Source organism: Rutidosis leptorrhynchoides, chromosome 11 (assembly GCF_046630445.1).
Source record: "Rutidosis leptorrhynchoides isolate AG116_Rl617_1_P2 chromosome 11, CSIRO_AGI_Rlap_v1, whole genome shotgun sequence".
In the NCBI taxonomy this organism is placed as follows: Eukaryota; Viridiplantae; Streptophyta; class Magnoliopsida; order Asterales; family Asteraceae; genus Rutidosis; species Rutidosis leptorrhynchoides.
The window spans coordinates 46,940,870-46,963,429 of record NC_092343.1 but is presented as its reverse complement, the minus strand read 5'-3'; the positions used below and the strand labels follow the sequence as shown (position 1 = coordinate 46,963,429).

The window sequence follows — 22,560 nt, the reverse complement described above, 5'->3', positions numbered from 1 at the left end:
AATAATTATATGTGTAACTATAGACTAAAATCATAAATATAAAGATCATTTTTAACATAGTTGTCTAAAATTGTTCATTTTACTTCAAAATTATAAATTCTAGTTTAAATTCATGTTAAAATGTTAACCATTTTTGACTTTGAGTGACTTTGATTACCAAATTCGATTTTGATCAATCAATTGACGTTGACCGTTTAATTAAACGGATTTTTGAAAATCGAAACGGATTGCTCCTAAAAATGATTAATCGGAGATTAATCGGTGAGTAATCGGGTTTTTTACAACACTGCTTTTAAGCATGTGAGAATGGTGTAGTGTAGTGTAGCCGGTTCTTAGGTGTTTACGGTTGCGTTTGATAAATTTTCACCATGTTTCATTTTATTTAGGATGTTGTTGGTTAGGACTCATGTTTTCTTTTATTGTTTAATGTTTAATTAATTTTATTAATTTTATTTTATTAGGTTTTTAAAAAATAAAATAAAAAATAAATAGTAAGTAGTACTACAATAGTGGGAAAGGTCAAATAGGTGACAAAAGCCTAAATAGTCAAGGGGCCTATAGGGTAACATTTTGCATACTTTGGAGTTGTCAATGCAAATGTTACCTACTTTTTCCCCAAATGTGTCTGGAATATTGCCGTTTACCATGTTCTAACCATAATTTTTAATTAACGAGTATTTTCTCCCCAATTCTTGAACAATTGACATAATTTAACTTCCCTGCACAAACCCATCCTCATTTTCTGTCAAATTAACAATCTTTGTTGCCGATAAGTAAAATTATCAATCTTTATCACCAATTTCACCAAACCCTAATCAAATTTGTACAACCCCTTTTTATTAATCAAATGGATTACAACACAATCAGTATCAAATCAACATTTACTTCACCATTTGAGAGTTCACCAAGGGCAGATGATGAAAACTCATCATTTAGAAAACCATTAAGTTTATGGCCAGGTATGTATCATTCACCTGTTACAGCTGCATTATGGGAAACTAGGTCTAAAATCTTTGAAAGACTTCTTGACCCACCCAAAGATGCACCCCCACAAAGTGAATTGCTTACAAGAACACCATCACAAAGCAGAACAACTATTTTATACAATTTTTCAACTGATTATATATTGAGAGAACAATATAGGGATCCTTGTAATGAGGTTAGAATTGGGAAATTGCTTGAAGATCTTGATGCCTTAGCTGGCACCATTTCGGTCAAGGTATTGACTTTTTTTTTTTTTTTGGTTATGTTTGTTATAAAGTTCATGTCTTTATGATAAAGTTCATGTCTTTATGTGTTTTTTCATATGGCTGATATTTTTTTTTTTTTGGGGGGATTTTAGGGTGGCTTTTCATAGTAGTTTCCCACATTGCTTTTGTTTGTTATAAAGCTCATATATTTATGTGTATTTTCATATGAGTATATGTTTTGGGGTGGCTTTTCATAATTATTTCCCACATTGCTTTTGTTATGTTTGTTATAAAGTTCATGTCTTTATGTGTATTTTCATATGGGTACTTTGTTGTGGGTTTTGACTTTTGGGGCTGATTTTTAAAATAATTTCTCACATTCTTTTGACATAGATTTATGATCATCTAAGTTCCCTCTTTATCATTATTAATGGAATATTGATATGGTTATATGAAATATTTGTCCAATGCTTAAACATTAGTTATAAAAAGATGAAGTATTTGTCCAATGCTTAATCAGTTGGATAAGAATTGTTGAGCAACGTTAGCTTTTACTGATTGAAGTATTTATGTGTTTGTTATTGTATTGTGTGAAAATAGCATTGCTCTGATGATGATAGTATGACAAGGCCTCTATTGCTAGTTACTGCATCTGTCGACAAAATGATCCTTAAGAAAACGATTAGTGTTGACGGTGATCTGAAAATGGCTGGTGCGGTTATATGGGTCGGGAGGTCTTCCATTGAGGTCCAACTTGAAGTCATACAGTTATCCACTGGTACGTTTATTTCATTAGTTTGTTGCTTAAAGTTAATGATACTTGGGTAATTGGGTTATATTAATATGCATTTCATTAGACTAGTGTTCTTAGAATAACATAACCTGGTTTTTAAAAGCCTACAATAGAACTTGTAACTTTTTTTTTTGGCGAAAAAACGAAAACTCATATAGAAACGAGGTCGTTTTCCAAAGGGAAACGCCCTCAACAGAGAATACAAAAGGACATGGTTAAATGGGGAAGCTCGCACATAAAAACAACAATCTACACAAAATCTATCTATAAACGAGCCTCCCTAACCACCCGAAAAAAAAAAACTACAAACAAACTAATCAAACAAAAACCGAGAAAAAACATGGAGATACAAGGAAAGAAACCAAACGAAGAACATAAGACGGACTACAACAATCAACCTCGAGGACCCACCATTTCTATTTTCCATTAACCAGAACTTGAAACTAATTAGAAAATTTGAATCATGAAGTTTTTGTGAACACTAACTAATTTTTGTGATATTGTGACTTTAAATCACATATATTTAACTTTAGAATTTGGAAAGAAATAAATGGAAATTGCTTGAACAGTTATTTCCTTAGCTTCCTCAGCAAATGAACAGTTTGATCAACTTATGAACGGGTCAGTTCAGGTTATATTTGTCAAACAGGCCAAATAAGTATAAAAGAAAGCTTAAAAGTGATCACTTAAATTAGGTCAAAAGCCATCAGAAGTAATCTTTTTAAATGAACAAAAAATCCTAAATAATTGTATTCATTGAGTTATATTATCACTAAAAATACGACTTATGTGATCATTAATGACACACTAGTTGTAATAATATTAAATAAAAGATGTTGCAGGGCCAATTTCACCTGACCCATGTGGACCCCGCAAAACAACCTAACCCGTTTGTGTTTTTACCCAAACCGCCCATTTTACCACCTTTAGTTTTTATAGAAAATAAATGGTTTTACAAATGTCAAATCTCTCTTTTTAAAAAAAAAAATTATTTATTCATTTTATTGCAGATGTCGATAATATTTCAGAAACCGTAGCTTTAACGGCTAACTTTATATTTGTGGCCCGTGATTCCACAACCGGGAAAGCGGCCCCGGTGAATCGACTCTCACCAGAAACAGAGACAGAAAAGTTGCTTTACAAAGATGCAGAAGCAAGAAACGAGTTGAGAAAATTAAAGAAATTAGAACAAAAAGGGGTTGAAAATGGTGATAAAAACCGACTTGACTTGTTATTGGCCGAAGGACGTATTTTTTGTGACATGCCTGCATTGGCAAATCGAGATAGCATTCTTCTTAAAGATACTCGTCTTGAAAACTCGTTGATATGCCAACCGCAACAACGAAACCTACACGGGCGCATTTTTGGAGGGTTTTTGATGCATCGAGCGTTTGAGTTGGCTTTCTCGACAGCGTATGCTTTTGCTGGATTGATGCCCCATTTTCTTGAAGTTGACCATGTTGACTTTCTAAGACCTGTGAGTAGCTTATTTCAAACGTTACTTAATAAAGCCAGTTTTCATTCATTGACCCCTTAAATTGTTTTATTCAAAATTTTTGACGAATATACCCCTCATGTGCGCAACACATGTCATGAATTAACGGATTTATTTGAAGACAGGGACCACCCACGTTATTTGTGTAAACCACAACGACCAACCACCATAAAAAAGGTACAGGGACCAGCCGCGTAATCTGGGGTAAACCACATGGACTAAAGGCGTAATTTTTTATTTATTTCATGATCATATTTGACACATATTTTTGACAAAATGTGTTTCTGGTCACTTTGCCCCTTCCGGTTTTGATGCGTACCAAAATTTTCCTCACTCTTGACCCGTATATAAACCTGCTTATCTTGCCACCTTTAAAAAGGTTCATGATGGATCCAATCATCAGAATACATGGATTTAATCATTAGCCGAGATCGACCCTCACACATGTAAACGGGTAGAATTGCCCCCAAAAAAACCACTAACAGGCTAAGCTTGTGTGTCTGTTAGTATTGTAAATCTTTTTTTTTTTTTTTGTCAGGTGGATGTTGGTGATTTCCTGCGTCTCAAGTCGTGTGTCCTCTATACAGAATTTGAACATGCAGAACAACCTTTAATTAATGTCGAGGTTGTTGCACACGTTACAAGGCCCGAACTGAGGTCTAGTGAGGTTCGTTTTACTCTAAATTTTTAGCTTTCTTATGAATCTAAAATCCTAATATGCCTCCTAAAATTTTCTGACTGCAAACTAGTAATCGTTCTTGTAGATAATATCAACAAAAACAACATAATTATCAACAAATCGTTAGAAACGTGAAGTCTTTAAAAGTAAAGTCCAGCTCCGGATCGGCGAATATTGTTCATGAAATGTTTCCGATCTATATTCAGCAATACCGGAAAAATAGTAAATTTTTGTTATCTCTTGGTTAGATAGACAAAGATTCTGTTATTTATTTAGTGGAACGTGAAGATGCCAAGAGGTAGTTCTTTGAGCACCTGCAAGGTTCTCCATTTTTCACTAAATAAATAAATTAATCAATAATAGAATGTTTATCTATCGAACAGAGTGATACCGAAAATTTACCCTTTTTTGGGTATTGCGGAATATAGATTGGTAAACACTTCATAAACAAGCTGGAAAGTTTTTATATTCTCCGACCCGGAGCTGGACCTGGACTTTACTTTTAAAGACTTCAGACTTTTGAGTGTGGCAATAGACTTGCAAGGCATGCAACTTACGAGAATAATTTGTCTGTATGCAAGGTTGAAAAAGACTTGAGTTGGTCTCGACCTTGAAAGGTCGAGACGAACGTTGACCAACGTTGACTTTTATATATAAATATTTCTAAAATAATTGATTTGCGAGTAAGATGATGTGGTGTATGTATGCCAAAAAAGACTCATGTCGTTAAGTTTGTCAAAGGCTAAGGTGTTGTTTGTTTTTTAAAATGTTTTTATCTGAAGATCTGGGATTTTTGGGCGTCAGTCTTCTCTATGTCTGTAGAAAAGATGTTGCCTAAAGGTCTCTGAATAGTGAAGACAGTTTTTTTTTGTGTCTGCAATATAACTTAATTTTGTCTGAAGCACTTAGAAGCATATTTCTATGTATGCGAGTTTGCAGACAGAACAAGACTTTATTATATTTTATGTCTTTAGAAAAAACAAACAGTTTGCAGACAAAAACGTTTGCGGGCGCGCAAACATAAAACATAATAAGATCTGCAGACTGAAAAACAAACATCTAAAAGCCAATCCATTAAGCCAATCCATTAGTAATATTGCTCTTGCTACTAAAATCCGATCAGCATTTTGAGAAGTCTTTATTGGCTTTTGGTTGCAACCCACCAGTCGTTTATTGCAAAAGAAACAAAGTAATTAGTAAATAACAAAAAGTAAGTTATCGTTAGCTAGAAGAATCACAAAGTGTGGAAATATAAATGGAAATGTCATTTGTCTACTTATTTGTGTTCAGGTTTCCAACACATTCTACTTCACATTTACTGTGCGTCCAGAGGCTAAAGCCAACAACAATGGGTTTAGAATTCGAAAAGTGGTTCCAGCTACAGAAGAAGAAGCCCGCAGGATCCTTGAACGTATGGATGCTGATTCGATGGTGCCAAAGGAAAGTAACTGAATTTCAACATCAATGAATTGAAACTCTTACATATTAAACATGAAATAAATATAAAAGTAGAAATTATTATTAATAAGAACTGTAGTACAGTTGCAGATTGATATTTTTGAACTCTGACAAGAATTCGAGCACAATGCAGTCAAAATGTGAATTTTCAACTATTGTGATTTAGTAATTGCTAATTTGTTTTTCTGCTTGCCAAAATTATGAAAGAACATTGTATATGCGAAATAATTTAAGGTTTTCTTCTGTATTTCTTTTCACCCCTTGTACTTGGACATTTGTTATCGAAATTATTCCGCCCAATGTCTTGTTTCAACTATTGAAAGTCTTTGTTTGTCAACTTTAAGTTTAAATTTCTTTCTTTGTGTTATACTTGATGAAAGTTATACAAATAAAAAACACAATCCAAAAAATAAAATAAAAAAATCATATAGCACAAACAAAAAATATTTAAATCAGTTGAAAATGAGGAGTTTAAAATGTCGAAACATGACATTTGACATTTATCTGTACTGAGATGTGAATCATCTTCAGTCAATCTTTTCTTCCATGTTGCATTCTACAAATGGTTAGGTCTATTAGTAGCTTCAATTTTTAGTATTATCTACAGGTAAAACGTAATCTAATGTACATTTTACACGAAAAATGGTACGGAGTAATTTATTACACGAAAAGATACATAACGTACATAAAAATTAACCTTAACAATCGGTTCAAAATGGTCATATTCCATTATAATTGATGGTCCTTGCAACATTTGATACATTAAAATAGGAACCTTTAAATAATCCATCAATATTCGCTGCTACAAGACATGAGTCAAACTTTTAGTTACAATTTTTTCATACACTAATAAAAAAGAATAAAAAATTAATTGAATCGACCAAGATATATAGTAAAATAAAAAAGGCATAATTAGATAATAATGTATTATGAGTCACATGCATGAAGGGTAAAATGTCTTCCCTCTGCATCTTCAATCTTTTTGGTCGATACATCGTGTGGTTCTTCTTTCATTTTTCTGTCTTCTCTCATCCCCTGCCTACATGTGCATATGTTCTAGAATATATATCTATATCTATATCTATATAAAGTATGTATCATGCATGAATTCCTCATAACAGACCTGACATAGGTAAGCAAACAATTATATTAAATTAAAAATTTACTAATTATAACGTTATACAAAGATCCAATCTGATAACATTTCCACCATAGGATACCATTTTTTATTGTCTTGTAAAGCATATAATTACATATCCTCTGCCATTATGACAATATCATGAATTCATGATCATATAATATATGTCAATTTTTCAGGTCCACAAAATGTTACTTTTTGCAAAGACAATTACAAAGATTGTCCTTGTGATTTGCTATAAAAAAAAAACACACTGATAGTTTAAACTTATTTTTTCAATAAATAACTAAGAACTATGGACTTATTCCACGGATAGTCCAATTTTCCGCCAGCCGTTAATTTTATCCATTAATTCATGGCATGTGGCAAACATGTGAGGGTATTAAGTAAATATGAACACAAAATATGAACAAGTTGGTTGAGAGCTTAGAAAATCACATATAATTTACAAAGGAATTAAGGATACAAAAAATCTAATTCCAACTTCCAAGGAACAACTTTTAATATATATGATATAAAGCTTGTTTTTACAGAGATATTCTTACAATCTCCTCTGTATATATATATATATATATTTATCTATATATCTATAGAACCGATTTAATGTTTAAAATCTTCTAAACTTATAGATACAAATACAACATGACAAAGACAAAAATGCCCTTACCTACGACAGTCGAAATGAAGATGATGAATCACTTTCATCGTCCGACAAACTATACTGTCGTTTTATAGGTAATGTTGGATTTACTGGAACCGGAAACATTGGGTTTACTGGAACTGGAAATTTATAAGCCGAACTAATCACGAGCCGCTCGTTTATTGAACCAACTTCTTTGCAGACTCGGTCCAGCACCGTTAAAAAATCTCTAACGACCGTAAATATTCTAAATGGATGCGCTTCTTCTTTAGCCGAATTTCCATGGAAATATTCAGTTATTTCTTTGACTACCGAAAACGCGACACTTTCTTGAGCTTGTATCCGAATAATTTCCTCTTCCGCCATTATTAAAAACTTGTTCATTGACTCGGTAAACCTCGTTTCGTTTTCACATAACCTCACGACTTGTAAAATGTCGGAAATACCCTTTGACAGTTTGATGACATCATTATTAAGAACCTCGGAATCCATAGATGCGGCTTTTTTGACATTTGAGAGTTCTGAACTAATACTTGTGACAACTTGTAGACCAAGTTTGCGAGTGTCGGGTTCGGTTTCGTTTGTTGCAAGGCGGGCCCCTTCGCTTTTGATGATCTCTTGAACGACGAAATGTAAAAGAGTCGTTTTTCCATCGGTGCCTTTTACATCGACGAGTTTGAGAAGTGTGTCGAGTTTGAATGCATGTGCATCGCCACGGTTTGTTCCAACGTTCATGCGGTTTCCAGTTTTAAGAACAGCTTCTAGAAGCTTCAAGAACATTCGGCTGTTTCTAAGCTCTTCGCACGCTACCTGTAAACGTTACCGTTTATTACAAAAAAAATAATTACATTAAATAATAAATGTCAAGTTACCTATAAAGGCTATAACTAACATGCTATAATAAAACCTCACATTCCGAATTTTTCGTTCCAATGCCAACAACAAGGTTGCAAAATTAGCTACCAGATGTTCATTTGTTTAAAACTCTAAAATTTTAATTTAAATCCATGTTAAAATGTTGACCAACTTTGACTTTGACCATCAAATCTGATTTTGACCCATTAAACCAAGGTTGAAAAAGACGCGAGACGGGGCCGAGACGGTCAGGAGACAGATGTTGACCAACGTTGACTTTTTATATATATTTCAAGCATGAAAATTTCAAACATCCGTCTCGACCTCGTCTTGACCAATTAATTAAACGGATTTTGAAATATCGGGTCATTTCTATTATTAAAAAAGTAATAATCGGGGATTAATCGGGAGTAATCGTGGGTTTTTACAACAATGGTCAACAATGAAGAGAAACAACGATTCACGCATTGCAAAAGTTCCATAATAAGCAAACTATAGAAACGAAATATACCTCAAGAGTCTGAAACGATCGTTTAAGGTACTCAACCTCGGCCTCAAAGTTAGATATGTAAAGCATTGCCTCGACTCTTTTAAACGCAAACGGCAGATCTAGAACCGCCTTTAGAAACTTCTCAGCGGGCCCCAGCTTAACGGGAGTATCATCTTTATACTCGATCAACTTTCGCTCTTCTTCTTTTGTTGGTGCCATCTTCAATAAACTTTCAAGTAGCTCGGTTCCAAGAGTATCTGCATTGCCTGTATAACGATACAATATTAATAATTTTAAATTTAAATTTAAATAAATAAAATAACAAACTGAATTAAGTTTAGCCAAATAGTAGCAATTTACCTTCTAAAAGTGCGTCACAAACTTCTTCAATTGTCACATTGAGTGCCCTAAGCAAAATTGAAATGTTTTGTGACTTTTTCGGATCAAGAACTCGGTTTTCATTGCTGGCGGGTGACGAAAGAATTGAACGTTTTACGGTCGGGGTTTCGTTTGAGTTACTTGAATTTGGTGTCTTTACGATAAACAACGACTCGATCATTTCTTCATTTAACCTGTTATTAAAAAGCATAAATCATAAACTAAAGCAATTTCAAACTAAAGAAATCAATTCTATGAACAATTTGATATATCTTACTTGAACGAGCTCGATTTGAGTTGATCCCAGACCATTTCACGATCGGAGCTCGCCCTTACTTTATCCCAGTGAAGTGGTTTCAACTTCGGTCTTGGGGTTTCAAGGTTTTCGTTAGTTTCCGGCAACATATCAATCGGAGATACCAATGGTTGATCGTTTAATAGTGATACTGGTCTTGCAGGTGTAACTAAAACTGGCGGCTGAATTTGAGGTGCCGGAGTTTTCGGACTCTGAGCTTCCCAATGCTTCGGCGGCGGTGGTGGCGGCGGAGGAATTATCGCCGGTGGAGGTGAGAATCGTTCACTAGATGTGTTCGATGTATCCAATATTCGAGGTGAAGACTCTTTACTATCGTTGCTTGATCTAATATCTGAAAATACAAGTGGCGGCTGTGGTGGTGGTGGTGGTGGCGGTGGAGCTGAGCGAGACGGTGGTGGTGGCGGTGGAGCTGTCTGAATCGCGAAAAGATCCGGCGACTTCGGCCGTGGACTCAAACTAATAGGCGGTGAGATACTTAACGAAACTGACCTCACCGGCGACCCGGAACTAGAAGACGAACATGATGAAGAACCCGACCCGATTATCACTGGTGAAGTTTCGTAATTCTGCACCGGAACAGCCGCAAAAGCTGACCTGGATCCGGATCCGGATCCGGTTCCGGTTCCAATCGAATCTCGAGGCGAATAAAACTCCTCAAATTCCTCATCTCGTAACGAATCAACTTCTCCATTTACAAAATTAGTGTTCTTAAAATCACTCTGACTAAGCCCACAGCCGCCACCGACAGTCGTCGAAAGTGGCGGCAACGGGCTGAGATCAGGCGAATCTAATTTCCGTTTACTCGCATCAACAACAACATTATTCGAAGTGTCATTATTATTGTTACTGTTATTATTTAGCACATTATGTGAATTAACAACTGTACCTAAATATAAAAACTCCGCACTAGTTTGTGATGGACGATTTAATTTAGGTATACTATCAACATTATTATTGTTATTATTACTAAAATTATTATTATTATTACTAAAATTATTATTATTACGATTATTAGAATTAGTATTAGTATTGATAATCACTACTCTTCTACTACTACTATGATCAGAAGTATGAGTTTTATCATCAATAACAGAATCTTCATGATCATACTTACTTTGATTCCTGAATCTTAAATAAACAACGATTGCGATTACAATTACAGCAGCAACCACAAGTGTTATGGCGGTTGCGATCAGTTTTGATGAAACGGCTTTCGATTTCGAAGAACTCGGAAGATTAAGTGATGAAATGTTAGCTGGAAATGAAGCTGACGGTGGACCAGGTGGTGGTGGCGGTGGAGATTGGAGTTCCGGGAAGAATGGGCGGTTTTCAGGAGGAGATGCGGCGGTGGAAGGAGTGAATGGGACGTCGGAAGGAGGTGGAGGTACGGTGGGGGAGTTTAGTGGGAGAAATGGTTGGTGGAGTGTGCGACGGTTGATGGTGGTGGTTGTGGTGGTGCATGGTGGTGTGAAAATGGAGATGAAAATTGAAATGAAAATTAGGGTTTTCATTTTGGGGATTTAAGTGAGGAAATGATAATGTAGGTAGGGTTATGCAGATGGATTGAGGAGTAATTGAAGGAAGAGTGTGTCTTTGTCCATGAATGAATGTGTTGTGTGTTTTCTGTGTGAATGATTATGCAGTAATTTGATTTTTTACTATATATACTCCATGTTAGCTTTTTTACGAAGTACGGAGTAAAATTAAATTTACTTAAATTTAACTAGATAATAATATGACGTCTTACCATCGGCCTTCCAGCCGAGTGGTATCGAGTTTTAGTAGGGTGGGCTCGCGATTAGTTGTCAAGCAATCTGGATTCTATTCTGAGGAGTAGGGTCTTCTTCGGGATTCCCGCGATTACTTGCCAAGTAATCCGGGACTCGCGATTAGTTGCCAAGCAACCCGGGATCGATCCTTGGAGTTTTCTACCTAGCATGTGTAGGTGCAAATGAGAGTATTCGATGTCTCTCAAACTGTTAAAAAAAAAAAAAGGATAATATGACGTCTTAGACATTTCCAATGGTGAGGTGTAAAATTGGCATGTTGGGAGATGAGTGTTTGGCGCTAACGTATCAGACGTATTGATAAATTGAAAAAATAATGAGGTAAAGTGTTGAATGGCATATTGAAAAAAAGTAGATATTTATAAAATAAAGTAAATACATGAGTGAAACGACTCGTCCATATTACTATAAACGCAGTACGTTACTCATTGGTCACATAGCGAGGTATTTGACCTCTATATGATACATTTTAGAAAATATTGCATTCGTTTCCTAAAAAGCACACCATTATTATACATAATGCATGTTTTAAACAAGTGGGCGATTACTTAAGAAATAATCCCCAAAATACATCGGTTTCCAAATACTACACACGTGACGTAACAGTCGAATATAATACATGACAAAGGTTTTATTGAATGCAACACTTTATTTAAATAAAAATATGAGACTCCATACACAGCTTGCTCAGATAATGCAACAGCGGAAGACTTTCTTAAGGACCTGAGAATAAACATGCGTAAACAGTCAACACAAAGGTTGGTGAGATATATAGGTTTATCATCGATATAAATATAGACCACAAGATTTCATAGTTATAAATATATGTACACTCGCAAGTGTATAAAAGTATTCTATAAGTTGTTGAGCGCTTCGGTAATCATACTTAACCATTAATGTGGCATATTTCCTTTATTATGAAATCTCCCTACACTGTACCAAGTGTAGTAAAAACGAAGTACTATGCAACCGTTTACGATACTAGAGCGACTAGCCCGGTTGGGGTTGTCAAACCCGATAGATCTATCAATAGGATTCGCGCTTGCATGTTCTTACAACATGTAAATATTAGTTACCAAGCTATTAGGGAAGATATGCAAAGTGGTACAACTCAACGTAGAATATATTTTAAGTACTTGTGTCTATGGCGTAAAACATAAAATGCATGTATTCTCATCCCAAAATATTTGTAGAGTTTAAAAATGAGACTATATACTCACAGTAGTAAAAGTATATTAATAATAAATTTTCAACTTATTAAAAATATGACCGTCGTCCTTGGATTCACGAACCTATAACAATAATAACGATTCAGATAATAATACGACATATGAATAAAATAAAGCAAGTTCATAGAATACTTATATAATAATTTTTAACATTTTATGTTAGTAGTCCTTTGTTAGTAGTCCAAAATAGTCCGAAAAGTCCAACAGTCCAATAATCGGTATATGTATATATATATATATATATATATATATATATATATATATATATATATATATATATATATAATCTTAGAATTACCCCCACGACGTATTGTATACGTATTGTCTTTGCATCAACCCAGAGACGTATTGTATACGTATTGTCTTAGAATTAACTAAGACGTATTATGTACGTATTGTCTTAGGATTTATCAAAACGTATTGTATACTTATTGTGTTAGGACGTACCAAGAATAGTATTATACATATATACAATCACAGAATTAACCAAGATTATAATATTTTGTTATACTGCTGATAACATGTCCAAATATATAAAGGATATAGGAAAACTTAACAAGGATATGGTTAATATAGTTTTTATAATATAAATTTCGTCCATACAACGTTAATTTTAGCAGATTTTGTTTTGCTCGCCAAATATTCATTACAACTCCGTTTAAAGTGAATCAAATTGCTATGGATTCACTAAGAAGTAAATTTTACAAAACCAATTCGAAAAGTTCATCCCAAGTAGTAATTTTTAGAGCTTTACCCTCTTTTTGTGTCGGTGGACAGATTTGGAAAAATCCCGGCATCCACCCAATATATGATTTTTGATAAAATACTTCCACTTTGTCTAAAATCATGAAAAAAATACTGGAAGTCTTATTTATATATATTAACATATTTACAAAGTCTTAGCCTCGAACTCAAAGTCTAAGATAGGTTTTTAATTCCCAACCCAAAACAGCCCGCTTTTTACCGAATGGAGATTAAAGGATATATGTTAAGTTTCAAGGTGTTCTTCATATGTACAAGTTATAAGTTCTTATATTAACTTAATATAACATCATAATACATATAAATAAGTGTTATTAGAGTTAAGTTAGAAAGATTAGATTAGTTTTTCAAACAAGCTTGGTGTTCACCAAAACAAGTTCTAGTTTTTACAAGTTTTATAAGTATAATAAGATAGCAACTATACAATGAATTGAACAAAGATTTTGAGAAGTATTTTACCTTGATTATGAAGAGGAAAGTTGTTGAGATTAAAGTATGATATGAGAGCATTCAAGTGTGTGTTTTTAGTTTAAGAAAATGTGGAGTAAAAATGAGTTAAAATGGTCCTTATTTTTAAGCTTATAATTTTGGCTTTTAGTGAAAATATCTAAGATAAGTTAAATTGTAGTAAGTCATTCATGACATATTAAATTTATTAGGTCATGGATGACATATTACACAAATAATTGCATATTTCTATTGGTATATACCAATAGTAAATATTTCTAGAAGCTGTGTATAATACGGGTAAAAATACCGTATGAATGTGAGTAGAATTCTTGAGAAAATTGAACAGAAATACGAGTATAGCTATCCTTTATATGTATTGGTATATTATAAAGTGTATTCAATACTTGTAAGGATGTATTTACACTCGTAATACATTATATGTAAATACATTTTAACATAAGTTAATTACGTCGTTTAAATAGTATAAAAAAATATAGATAATACTATGTTAATATACTTAATGAGATATTTAATTATCATATTTTCAAGTTAAATATATATAAATTCATATATATACACAATAATTAAACAATTAAATCAAGTTATGACGTTCGTGAATCGTCGGAATAAAAGGGTGACCAAAAGCTTGTGTAAAACTCTTTCCGGAGGTTCAAGATTTATTAAAATTCATTGCTTATCAAGTCGGAATTACATAAAGATTAAGTTTAAATTTGGTCGGAAATTTCCGGGTCGTCACAGTACCTACCCGTTAAAGAAATTTCGTCCCGAAATTTGATCGAGGTCGTCATGGCTAACAATAAGAATGTTATTATGACAAATATAAGTTGATTCATAGAGTTTTATCATGATTGAAAAATATGGATAAAATAATTCGATTACTCTAAATGTGTGAGTGAAGCTATCGTAAAAGAGTGAAATGAGAAAATAGGGATTCGTCTTATCTTTTGACGTCATCACGGTTGATCTCCGGATTAAAGAAAATCTTTGTAATCTATATAGGATTTGATTCTTCGGCAATTAAGGAAATTATGATCCTCTTCGATTTAATGCAATAATCTGTCTCGATTTCTCTGTCGGATATTTTACTATAAATCAACCTCCTACGTTTCGTTATTTCCACATCTCCCATCTTTTATACTTTCTTCCTTTATTCATACTTCCAAAACATTCGTCAATATGATCCATACAGTTTTAATTCTTGATATATTCTTGACTATCACATCTGTCATTCTTCTTTTTCATCTTCCACCGGAGGAATCCGTTAATTTCTACTATGCTCTTGGGTTTATAGTGTTCTTAGTTTTCCCGTATCTTTATATTGCTATACGCATCGATATACACGGTTTGTAATTTCTGCGTTGTCTTCGTGCTTATATTTTTCCTTATATTTTGGAGTTTCATGCTTCCGTCTTCTTTTCCAGACTTCAAGTCAAGCGAATAATGGTCTAGAATTCATAGATATGAAATTCGGAATGAACATAGCTGATGCTCTAAGAGAGAAATTGTAATAGCACAATTTGACTTGTGAAATTACCAGAATCCAAATGAAAAGATAGAACTATCAATAGAATATGTTCTTGATATGTTTAGAGATTAGATTGAATGTAAGAGTCATGTAACATGGCACATAATGACGTTATGGTCTGTGAATCATTACGTTCCATTTAGAAACTCAGCATGACTTACTGTAATATAATCACGTTGATCAAGTGTCATTATATTATACTAACTCATGCTTCAGTTCCCAACATTACTTCAAAAACATACATACTTTACACTCAGAGGTTTCAGATGTTTAGAAACTAAAATAGTTTTCTTTATGATGTGATACAGATAACGCGAAGGAATAAATGATTTCAGATAAGAATGGTTATGAAAATATCTTCAGAAATATGAAGAATATTTATAATGGAAGATACGATGATATCTTAGAATATTTAAGATAAGAGGATGATGAAGAATATTGTCCGCAAGGGTTTTAGAGTAAGGATCAAGGTATTTGCTAAGGATTTTAGCAGACACCGAATCATTTGGATTCTTTGAAGGTAAATTTCGTCCTTGTGATTTATCTACAGCCTCCTTCAGGGTTTTCTCAATCCGTTTTCCAGTTCCAAACCTTCTCTTTTTCTGTGCTTTGCTAACACAATATTCTTTATCATCAACTTTTGACTGTTACGGTTGTCTACAGTTTCTGCTACTTCATTCAGCTTTTTCAAAACTTCATAGTACTGATTCGTAGGCTGAAGTGCTATTCTGGATTTCAGAATTATAATTCTAGGAAATAACGTTATATGTATATGCAGAAATGATGTGAGATTCAAGAATACTTATTGATGCTTCCTGGGGTTTGGTATGGCAATTATTGTTACAAGATGTAGATGGGTACATGACAAGGTTTTATAGTGATCTTTCAGAGAGATTTAAGTCAAAGAGCAATAAAGTTGCTGGTAAGCTTACTACTAATGTTATGGAATATAAAAGGTTCCCCAATAACGATGGCGAAAAGACAACGTATATATCAAGGTTATAATAAGGCTACTTCGAATGAAAATTCGAAGTTGTCTTTTTGGAGCTGTGACAAAATTCGCTATTTTGAAAAGGGATTGTAAAGTTATTTTGGGTAATAATAATGCTAAAGGATCTGACTCGGATATGTGTTGAACCTTTGCTTAGGTTCAAGTGTCCTCCGAATGCATATCTATATGCATATATTCTTCGTACATATCGTGTGATTAGTTCATTCTCTCGATTGTTCCTTAGTTGAGATGTTTTCAAGAATTTTGAAGGGTTTAGACGCAGGTTGTCATCGTCAATATCCGTATAATGAATTCGTCCTGAATCTTTAATGATACGAATATCTTTATGAGTTCTGTGAATGAAAGTGATGTTCTAGTATAGTTTGAATTTAAAGTATGATTTTGAAGGACGTAGGAATTTAAGATTGATGGCACTTCTTAAATCTTGACTTGAATTTTGATCTGTCAAAATCAGAATATGTAATTGAATTGGTATGGAAAATGGTTGTCTTGAATTTTGTGAAATGATGTATATTGCTATGAAAGGAGAGAGTATAATTAACGATTGTCGAAACATCATTGAAAATGTACAGTGTAACATATTAATGTGAACTTAAGTATTTCTCGGGTATTACCTACCCGTTAAAATAAAATTTCACAAGTAATATTTTGTACAAAAGAATTTTTATTATAGTCTTTATGAAAATATATGTATGTATATTTTCTTCAGATGTAATATGGATTTAATGAGTTAATATTATATTAATCTCATTTGGTTTACGGTTGGAACTAGAAATGAATAATCGCTAAAACTTTAAAGATTACATAATCGCCGCGGAATATTTCTTCAACGTAAATGAAATAATGAATTAGTACTTCATCACTCATTATTGTTGGTATCCCTCAGTGCCTGCGGTGCGTATGATGTTGATGCTCGTAATGCGGCTTGCGATGTTGAGGCTTGTGATGTTGCTGGTACTGCTGCTGGTGGTGCTGGTAGTGGTTTGATGTAAGTATAGATGATGAGAATTTGTTTTGTTTTGTATTGTGAAAGAAGATGTTTAAAGTTTCTTGAATAAAAAGAGAGGTCAAGAGCTTTATAAAGGGAATGAAATGATGTAGGATGCACTTGCTAATGAAGTTTTGCTTTTCATGACAGTAAATTTTTTTTTGTTTTTTTTACTAAATAATTCACCATGCAAGATACGGAGTAAAGGTCGGATAGCCTCAATAATATTAGTAATATTATACTCGTTGCGGCATATCCTGGAAAGGAGAGAGAAAATGGTGTTACGAATGGATTCGCCGGTAAGTGCCTCATGTTCTTCACCAAGAGGGCAATGTGGTGGATGGAAGGGATCACCTTCTTCTTGTCTCCAATGATTAAGTAGACTACGAACCCATCCCCAATTCATCCAAAATAGATGATGGCTAATTGGATGACCCATTCCGGTCACACTGCTTTCGGAGCTCGAGTGAAACTCCATATCGGAATTAGAGGGACTTAAACTAGTAGAGAGTTCCATTTCGTACGATTGAATAAAGGATTTTTTGATATGAAATGATTTCCGGCTATCGGATGGTATTCTAATTACATAGAATATCTATATATATAGAACAAAAGATTTCATAGATTAAGGAAAAATTTACGGAATATGCTAGGCAAAATTTACAGTAACAGATACGCTAAGATATGAATTAGCAGATACGATAAGATATGAATTTCGTCTATACACTATTCATGTAATCAATGGAGTAAGATGTGTCTAGACTAAGAATGATAAGCAGGTAATTTTCTAAGGGTGATAAGTAGATGATTTCTGACTAGAAATGATAAGCAAGACTTTTGACATGCAGTTAAGGTTGAAGTCCAGACTCACTAATGCATCTTAATAACTATCCGTTAGACACACTAATGCAAGACATGGTTTGTTAAGACCACCGCTCTGATACCAACTGAAACGACCCGTCCATATTACTATAAATGCAGTGCGTTACTCATTGGTCTCATAGCAAGGTATTTGACCTCTATATGATACGTTTTAGAAAATATTGCATTCGTTTCATAAAAAGCACACCATTATTATATATAATGCATGTTTTAAACAAGTGGGCGATTACTTAAGAAATAATCCCCAAAATACATAGGTTTCCAAATACTACACACGTGACGTAACAGTCGAATATAATACATGACAAAAGTTTTAATGAATGCAATACTTTATTTAAATAAAAGTATGAGACTCCATACACAGCTTGCTTAGATAATACAACAACGGAAGACTTTCTTAAGGACCTGAGAATAAACATGCGTAAACAGTCAACACAAAGGTTGGTGAGATATATAGGTTTATCATCGATATAAATATAGACCACAAGATTTCATAGTTATAAATATATGTACACTCGCAAGTGTATAAAAGTATTCTATAAGTTGTTGAGCGCTTCGGTAATCATACTTAACCATTAATGTGGCATATTTCCTTTATTATAAAATCTCCCTACACTGTACCAAGTGTAGTAAAAATGAAGTACTATGCAACCGTTTACGATACTAGAGTGACTAGCCCGGTTGGGGTTGTCAAACCCGATAGATCTATCAATAGGATTCGCGCTTGCATGTTCTTACAACATGTAAATATTAGTTACCAAGCTATTAGGGAAGATATGCAAAGTGGTACAACTCAACGTAGAATATATTTTAAGTACTTGTGTCTATGGTGTAAAACATAAAATGCATGTATTCTCATCCCAAAATATTTGTAGAGTTTAAAAATGGGACTATATACTCACAGTAGTAAAAGTATATTAATAATAAGTTTTCAACTTATTAAAAATATGACCGTCGTCCTTGGATTCACGAACCTATAACAATAATAACGATTCAGATAATAATACGATATATGAATAAAATAAAGCAAGTTCATAGAATACTTATATAATAATTTTTAACATTTTATGTTAGTAGTCCATTGTTAGTAGTCCTTTGTTAGTAGTCCAAAATAGTCCGAAAAGTCCAACAGTCCAATAATCAGTATATGTGTATATATATATATAATCTTAGAATTACCCCACGACGTATTGTATACGTATTGTCTTTGCATCAACCCAGAGACATATTGTATACGTATTGTCTTAGAATTAACTAAGACGTATTGTGTACGTATTGTCTTAGGATTTATCAAAACGTATTGTATACTTATTGTGTTAGGACGTACCAAGAATATTATTATACATATATACAATCACAGAATTAACCAAGATTATAATATTTTGTTATACTACTGATAACATGTCCAAATATATATAGGATATAGGAAAAGTTAAAAAGGATATGGTTAATATAGTTTTTATAATATAAATTTCGTCCATACAACGTTAATTTTAGCAGATTTTGTTTTGCTCGCCAAATATTCATTACAACTCCGTTTAAAGTGAATCAAATTGCTACGGATTCACTAAGAAGTAAATTTTACAAAAAAAATTCAAAAAGTTTATCCCAAGTAGTAATTTTTAGAGCTTTACCCTCTTTTTGTGTCGGTGGACAGATTTGGAAAAATCCCGGCATCCACCCAATATATGATTTTTGATAAAATACTTCCACTTTGTCTAAAATCATGAAAAAAATACTGGAAGTCTTATTTACATATATTAACATATTTACAAAGTCTTAGCCTCGAACTCAAAGTCTAAGATATGTTTTTAATTCCCAACCCAAAACAGCCCGCTTTTTACCGAATGGAGATTAAAGGATATATGTTAAGTTTCAAGGTGTTCTTCATATGTACAAGTTATAAGTTCTTATATTAACTTAATATAACATCATAATACATATAAATAAGTGTTATTAGAGTTAAGTTAGAAAGATTAGATTAGTTTTTCAAACAAGCTTGGTGTTCACCAAAACAAGTTCTAGTTTTTACAAGTTTTATAAGTATAATAAGATAGCAACTATACAAGGAATTGAACAAGGATTTTGAGAAGTATTTTACCTTGATTATGAAGAGGAAAGTTTCTGAGATTAAACTATGATATGAGAGCATTCAAGTGTATGTTTTTAGTTTAAGAAAATGTGGAGTAAAAATGAGTTAAAATGGTCCTTATTTATAAGTTTATAATTTTGGCTTTTAGTGAAAATATCTAAGATAAGTTAAATTGTAGTAAGTCATTCATGACATATTAAATTGATTATGTCATGGATGACATATTACACAAATAATTGCAGATTTCTATTGGTATATACCAATAGTAAATACTTCTAGAAGCTGTGTATAATACGGGTAAAAATACCGTATGAATGTGAGTAGAATTCTTGAAGAAATTAAACAGAAATACGAGTATAGCTATCCTTTATATGTATTAGTATATTATAAAGTGTATTCAATACTTGTAAGGATGTATTTACACTCGTAATACATTATATGTAAATACATTTTAACATAAGTTAATTACGTCGTTTAAATAGTAACATATATATTGTTTGAAAACTCTTTAAATTAGTAGTATAAAAAAATATAGATAATACTTTGTTAATATACTTAATGAGATATTTAATTATCATATTTTCAAGTTAAATATATATAAATTCATATATATACACAATAATTAAACAATTAAACAATTAAATCAAGTTATGACGTTCGTGAATCGTCGGAATAAAAGGGTGACCAAAAGCTTGTGTAAAACTCTTTCCGGAGGTTCAAGATTTATTAAAATTCATTGCTATCAAGTCGGAATTACATAAAGATTAAGTTTAAATTTGGTCGGAAATTTCCGAGTCGTCACCATGAGGTATATGATTAAACACAAAAACAAATTATGCTAGTCATACAATGCTAGATTGGAATACCCATATTCAAAACTAAATATGCTAGTAGATAGTAATATATACAGACTAATTTAGTTAATGACATCACAAAAATTAAGGTTGTGTAGTTTTGGGTGCCGCTGCCAGTGTTGTAAAAAACCCAATTACTCGCCGATTAATTCCCGATTAATCATTTTTAGGAGCAATCTGTTCCGATTTCCAAAAATTCGTTTAATTTAACGGTCAATGTCAATTGATAAATCAAAATCAAATTTTGTAATCAAAGTCAGTCAAAATCAAAATGGTTAACATTTTAACATGTATTTAAACTAAAATTTTATAGTTTTGAAGCAAAATGAACAATTTTATACAATTATGTTAAAAACTATCTATATATTTATGGTTTTTTTCTATAGTTACACATAAAATTTTTAAAATTTAATATTTAAATGTATACAATACAATCCGATTAATCCCCGAATTACCGATTAATCATTCCAAAGTCCTAACCGATTAATCCCCGAATAGCGAATTTTGCAACCTTGGCTGCCGCTACTTCAAGTGCAAAGAAAACAAAAATCCTAAGTCTTCTAATTCAAAGTGGCAACTGGTAAGCAAGTCATCTTTACCGTTATCAACTGCAATGAAAATAAAAACTCTAAATCTTCTATTTTTCAAGCGTACATTATCAAACGTGTTAGAGCATCTCTAATGGTATTGTTAATACATTTCCAATCTCACTACCCAACTTTGGCACAATTGGAGGTACCATGCCAAAGTATAGCCAATTTTGGATAGCCATGCATTTAGTCTATTTAAAGCATAATGTATCACGAAGGAATTGGAAAAATTCACTTGTACATTTTGTTATTAAATTTGTACTATGATTTAGTTAATTAATTTATAATTATTAGTGTGATGACCCGGAAATTTCTGACCAAATTTAAACTTAATCTTTGTATGATTAACATTTTCGACACGATAAGCAAAGTCTGTAAAACTAAATCTCAAAATTTTTGAACTACTTTCATATATTCAAATACCTTTCGGTTGTTCTTGACGATTCGCGAACAATTATATGTATATAGATACATATATATATACTATAAATTGAAAACGTAACAATGTATTAATTGTTTGATACCGTACATTAAACTTATTGGTTTAAATATTTATTTGAATATATATGATAAGTTGGAATATTAATTATATGAATAACTTGCGACGTATATTTAAAACGTGTTTATGAATGTTGAAAATATATATTAACTTGGTCATAAAACGATTTGTTATTATATATATATTAACAAATAGCGAGACAATGATTTATAGAAGTAAATGACCAAAACACTCGAAAGTTTAAGATACACTTTGAATGATATAGTTTATTGATAATTTAAGACTATATTTTGACAAAGGTACGAATCACAAAACGTAAATTGCGAGTTTTCTAAGCGTACGAAAATGCGTTCGAGAAACCGGAATCGGGACATAAGTCGAGTGACAACGTACGAGTCATCGGAACGAAAATTACAAGTCAATTATGCACATGAATT

General features: G+C 32.7%; 2 protein-coding genes across 2 annotated transcripts; one reads left to right on the top strand and one right to left on the bottom strand.

The window, feature by feature from the left end:
- The first annotated feature begins 684 nt into the window (after positions 1-684).
- On the top strand, positions 685-5,813 carry LOC139876661 (acyl-coenzyme A thioesterase 2, chloroplastic). Its single transcript, XM_071864019.1, has 5 exons — positions 685-1,219; positions 1,791-1,968; positions 2,994-3,460; positions 4,017-4,145; positions 5,448-5,813. Exons 1-5 carry the CDS (start codon positions 848-850, stop codon positions 5,607-5,609), a joined length of 1,308 nt encoding a protein of 435 aa, XP_071720120.1. The 5' UTR covers positions 685-847; the 3' UTR covers positions 5,610-5,813.
- A 1,511-nt stretch (positions 5,814-7,324) lies between these two features.
- LOC139876659 (uncharacterized) lies at positions 7,325-11,024 on the bottom strand. The gene is made up of 4 exons (XM_071864017.1): positions 9,394-11,024; positions 9,099-9,310; positions 8,760-9,004; positions 7,325-8,203 (listed from the first exon to the last, which is right to left on the bottom strand). Exons 1-4 carry the CDS (start codon positions 10,941-10,943, stop codon positions 7,421-7,423), a joined length of 2,790 nt encoding a protein of 929 aa, XP_071720118.1. The 5' UTR covers positions 10,944-11,024; the 3' UTR covers positions 7,325-7,420.
- Between the last annotated feature and the right edge of the window lie 11,536 nt (positions 11,025-22,560).

Bases quoted from the DNA above. Each gene is read 5' to 3' on its own strand.
- LOC139876659 (XM_071864017.1), bottom strand. From the start codon at position 10,943: ATGAAAACCCTAATTTTCATTTCAATTTTCATCTCCATTTTCACACCA. The intron at 9,005-9,098 runs GTAAATTGCTAC...ATCGTTATACAG, and splicing joins TTGTGACGCACTTTTAGAAG to GCAATGCAGATACTCTTGGA. The intron at 8,204-8,759 runs GTATATTTCGTT...TAACGTTTACAG, and splicing joins GATCGTTTCAGACTCTTGAG to GTAGCGTGCGAAGAGCTTAG.
- LOC139876661 (XM_071864019.1), top strand. From the start codon at position 848: ATGGATTACAACACAATCAGTATCAAATCAACATTTACTTCACCATTT. The intron at 1,969-2,993 runs GTACGTTTATTT...ATTTTATTGCAG, and splicing joins AGTCATACAGTTATCCACTG to ATGTCGATAATATTTCAGAA. The intron at 4,146-5,447 runs GTTCGTTTTACT...ATTTGTGTTCAG, and splicing joins CCGAACTGAGGTCTAGTGAG to GTTTCCAACACATTCTACTT.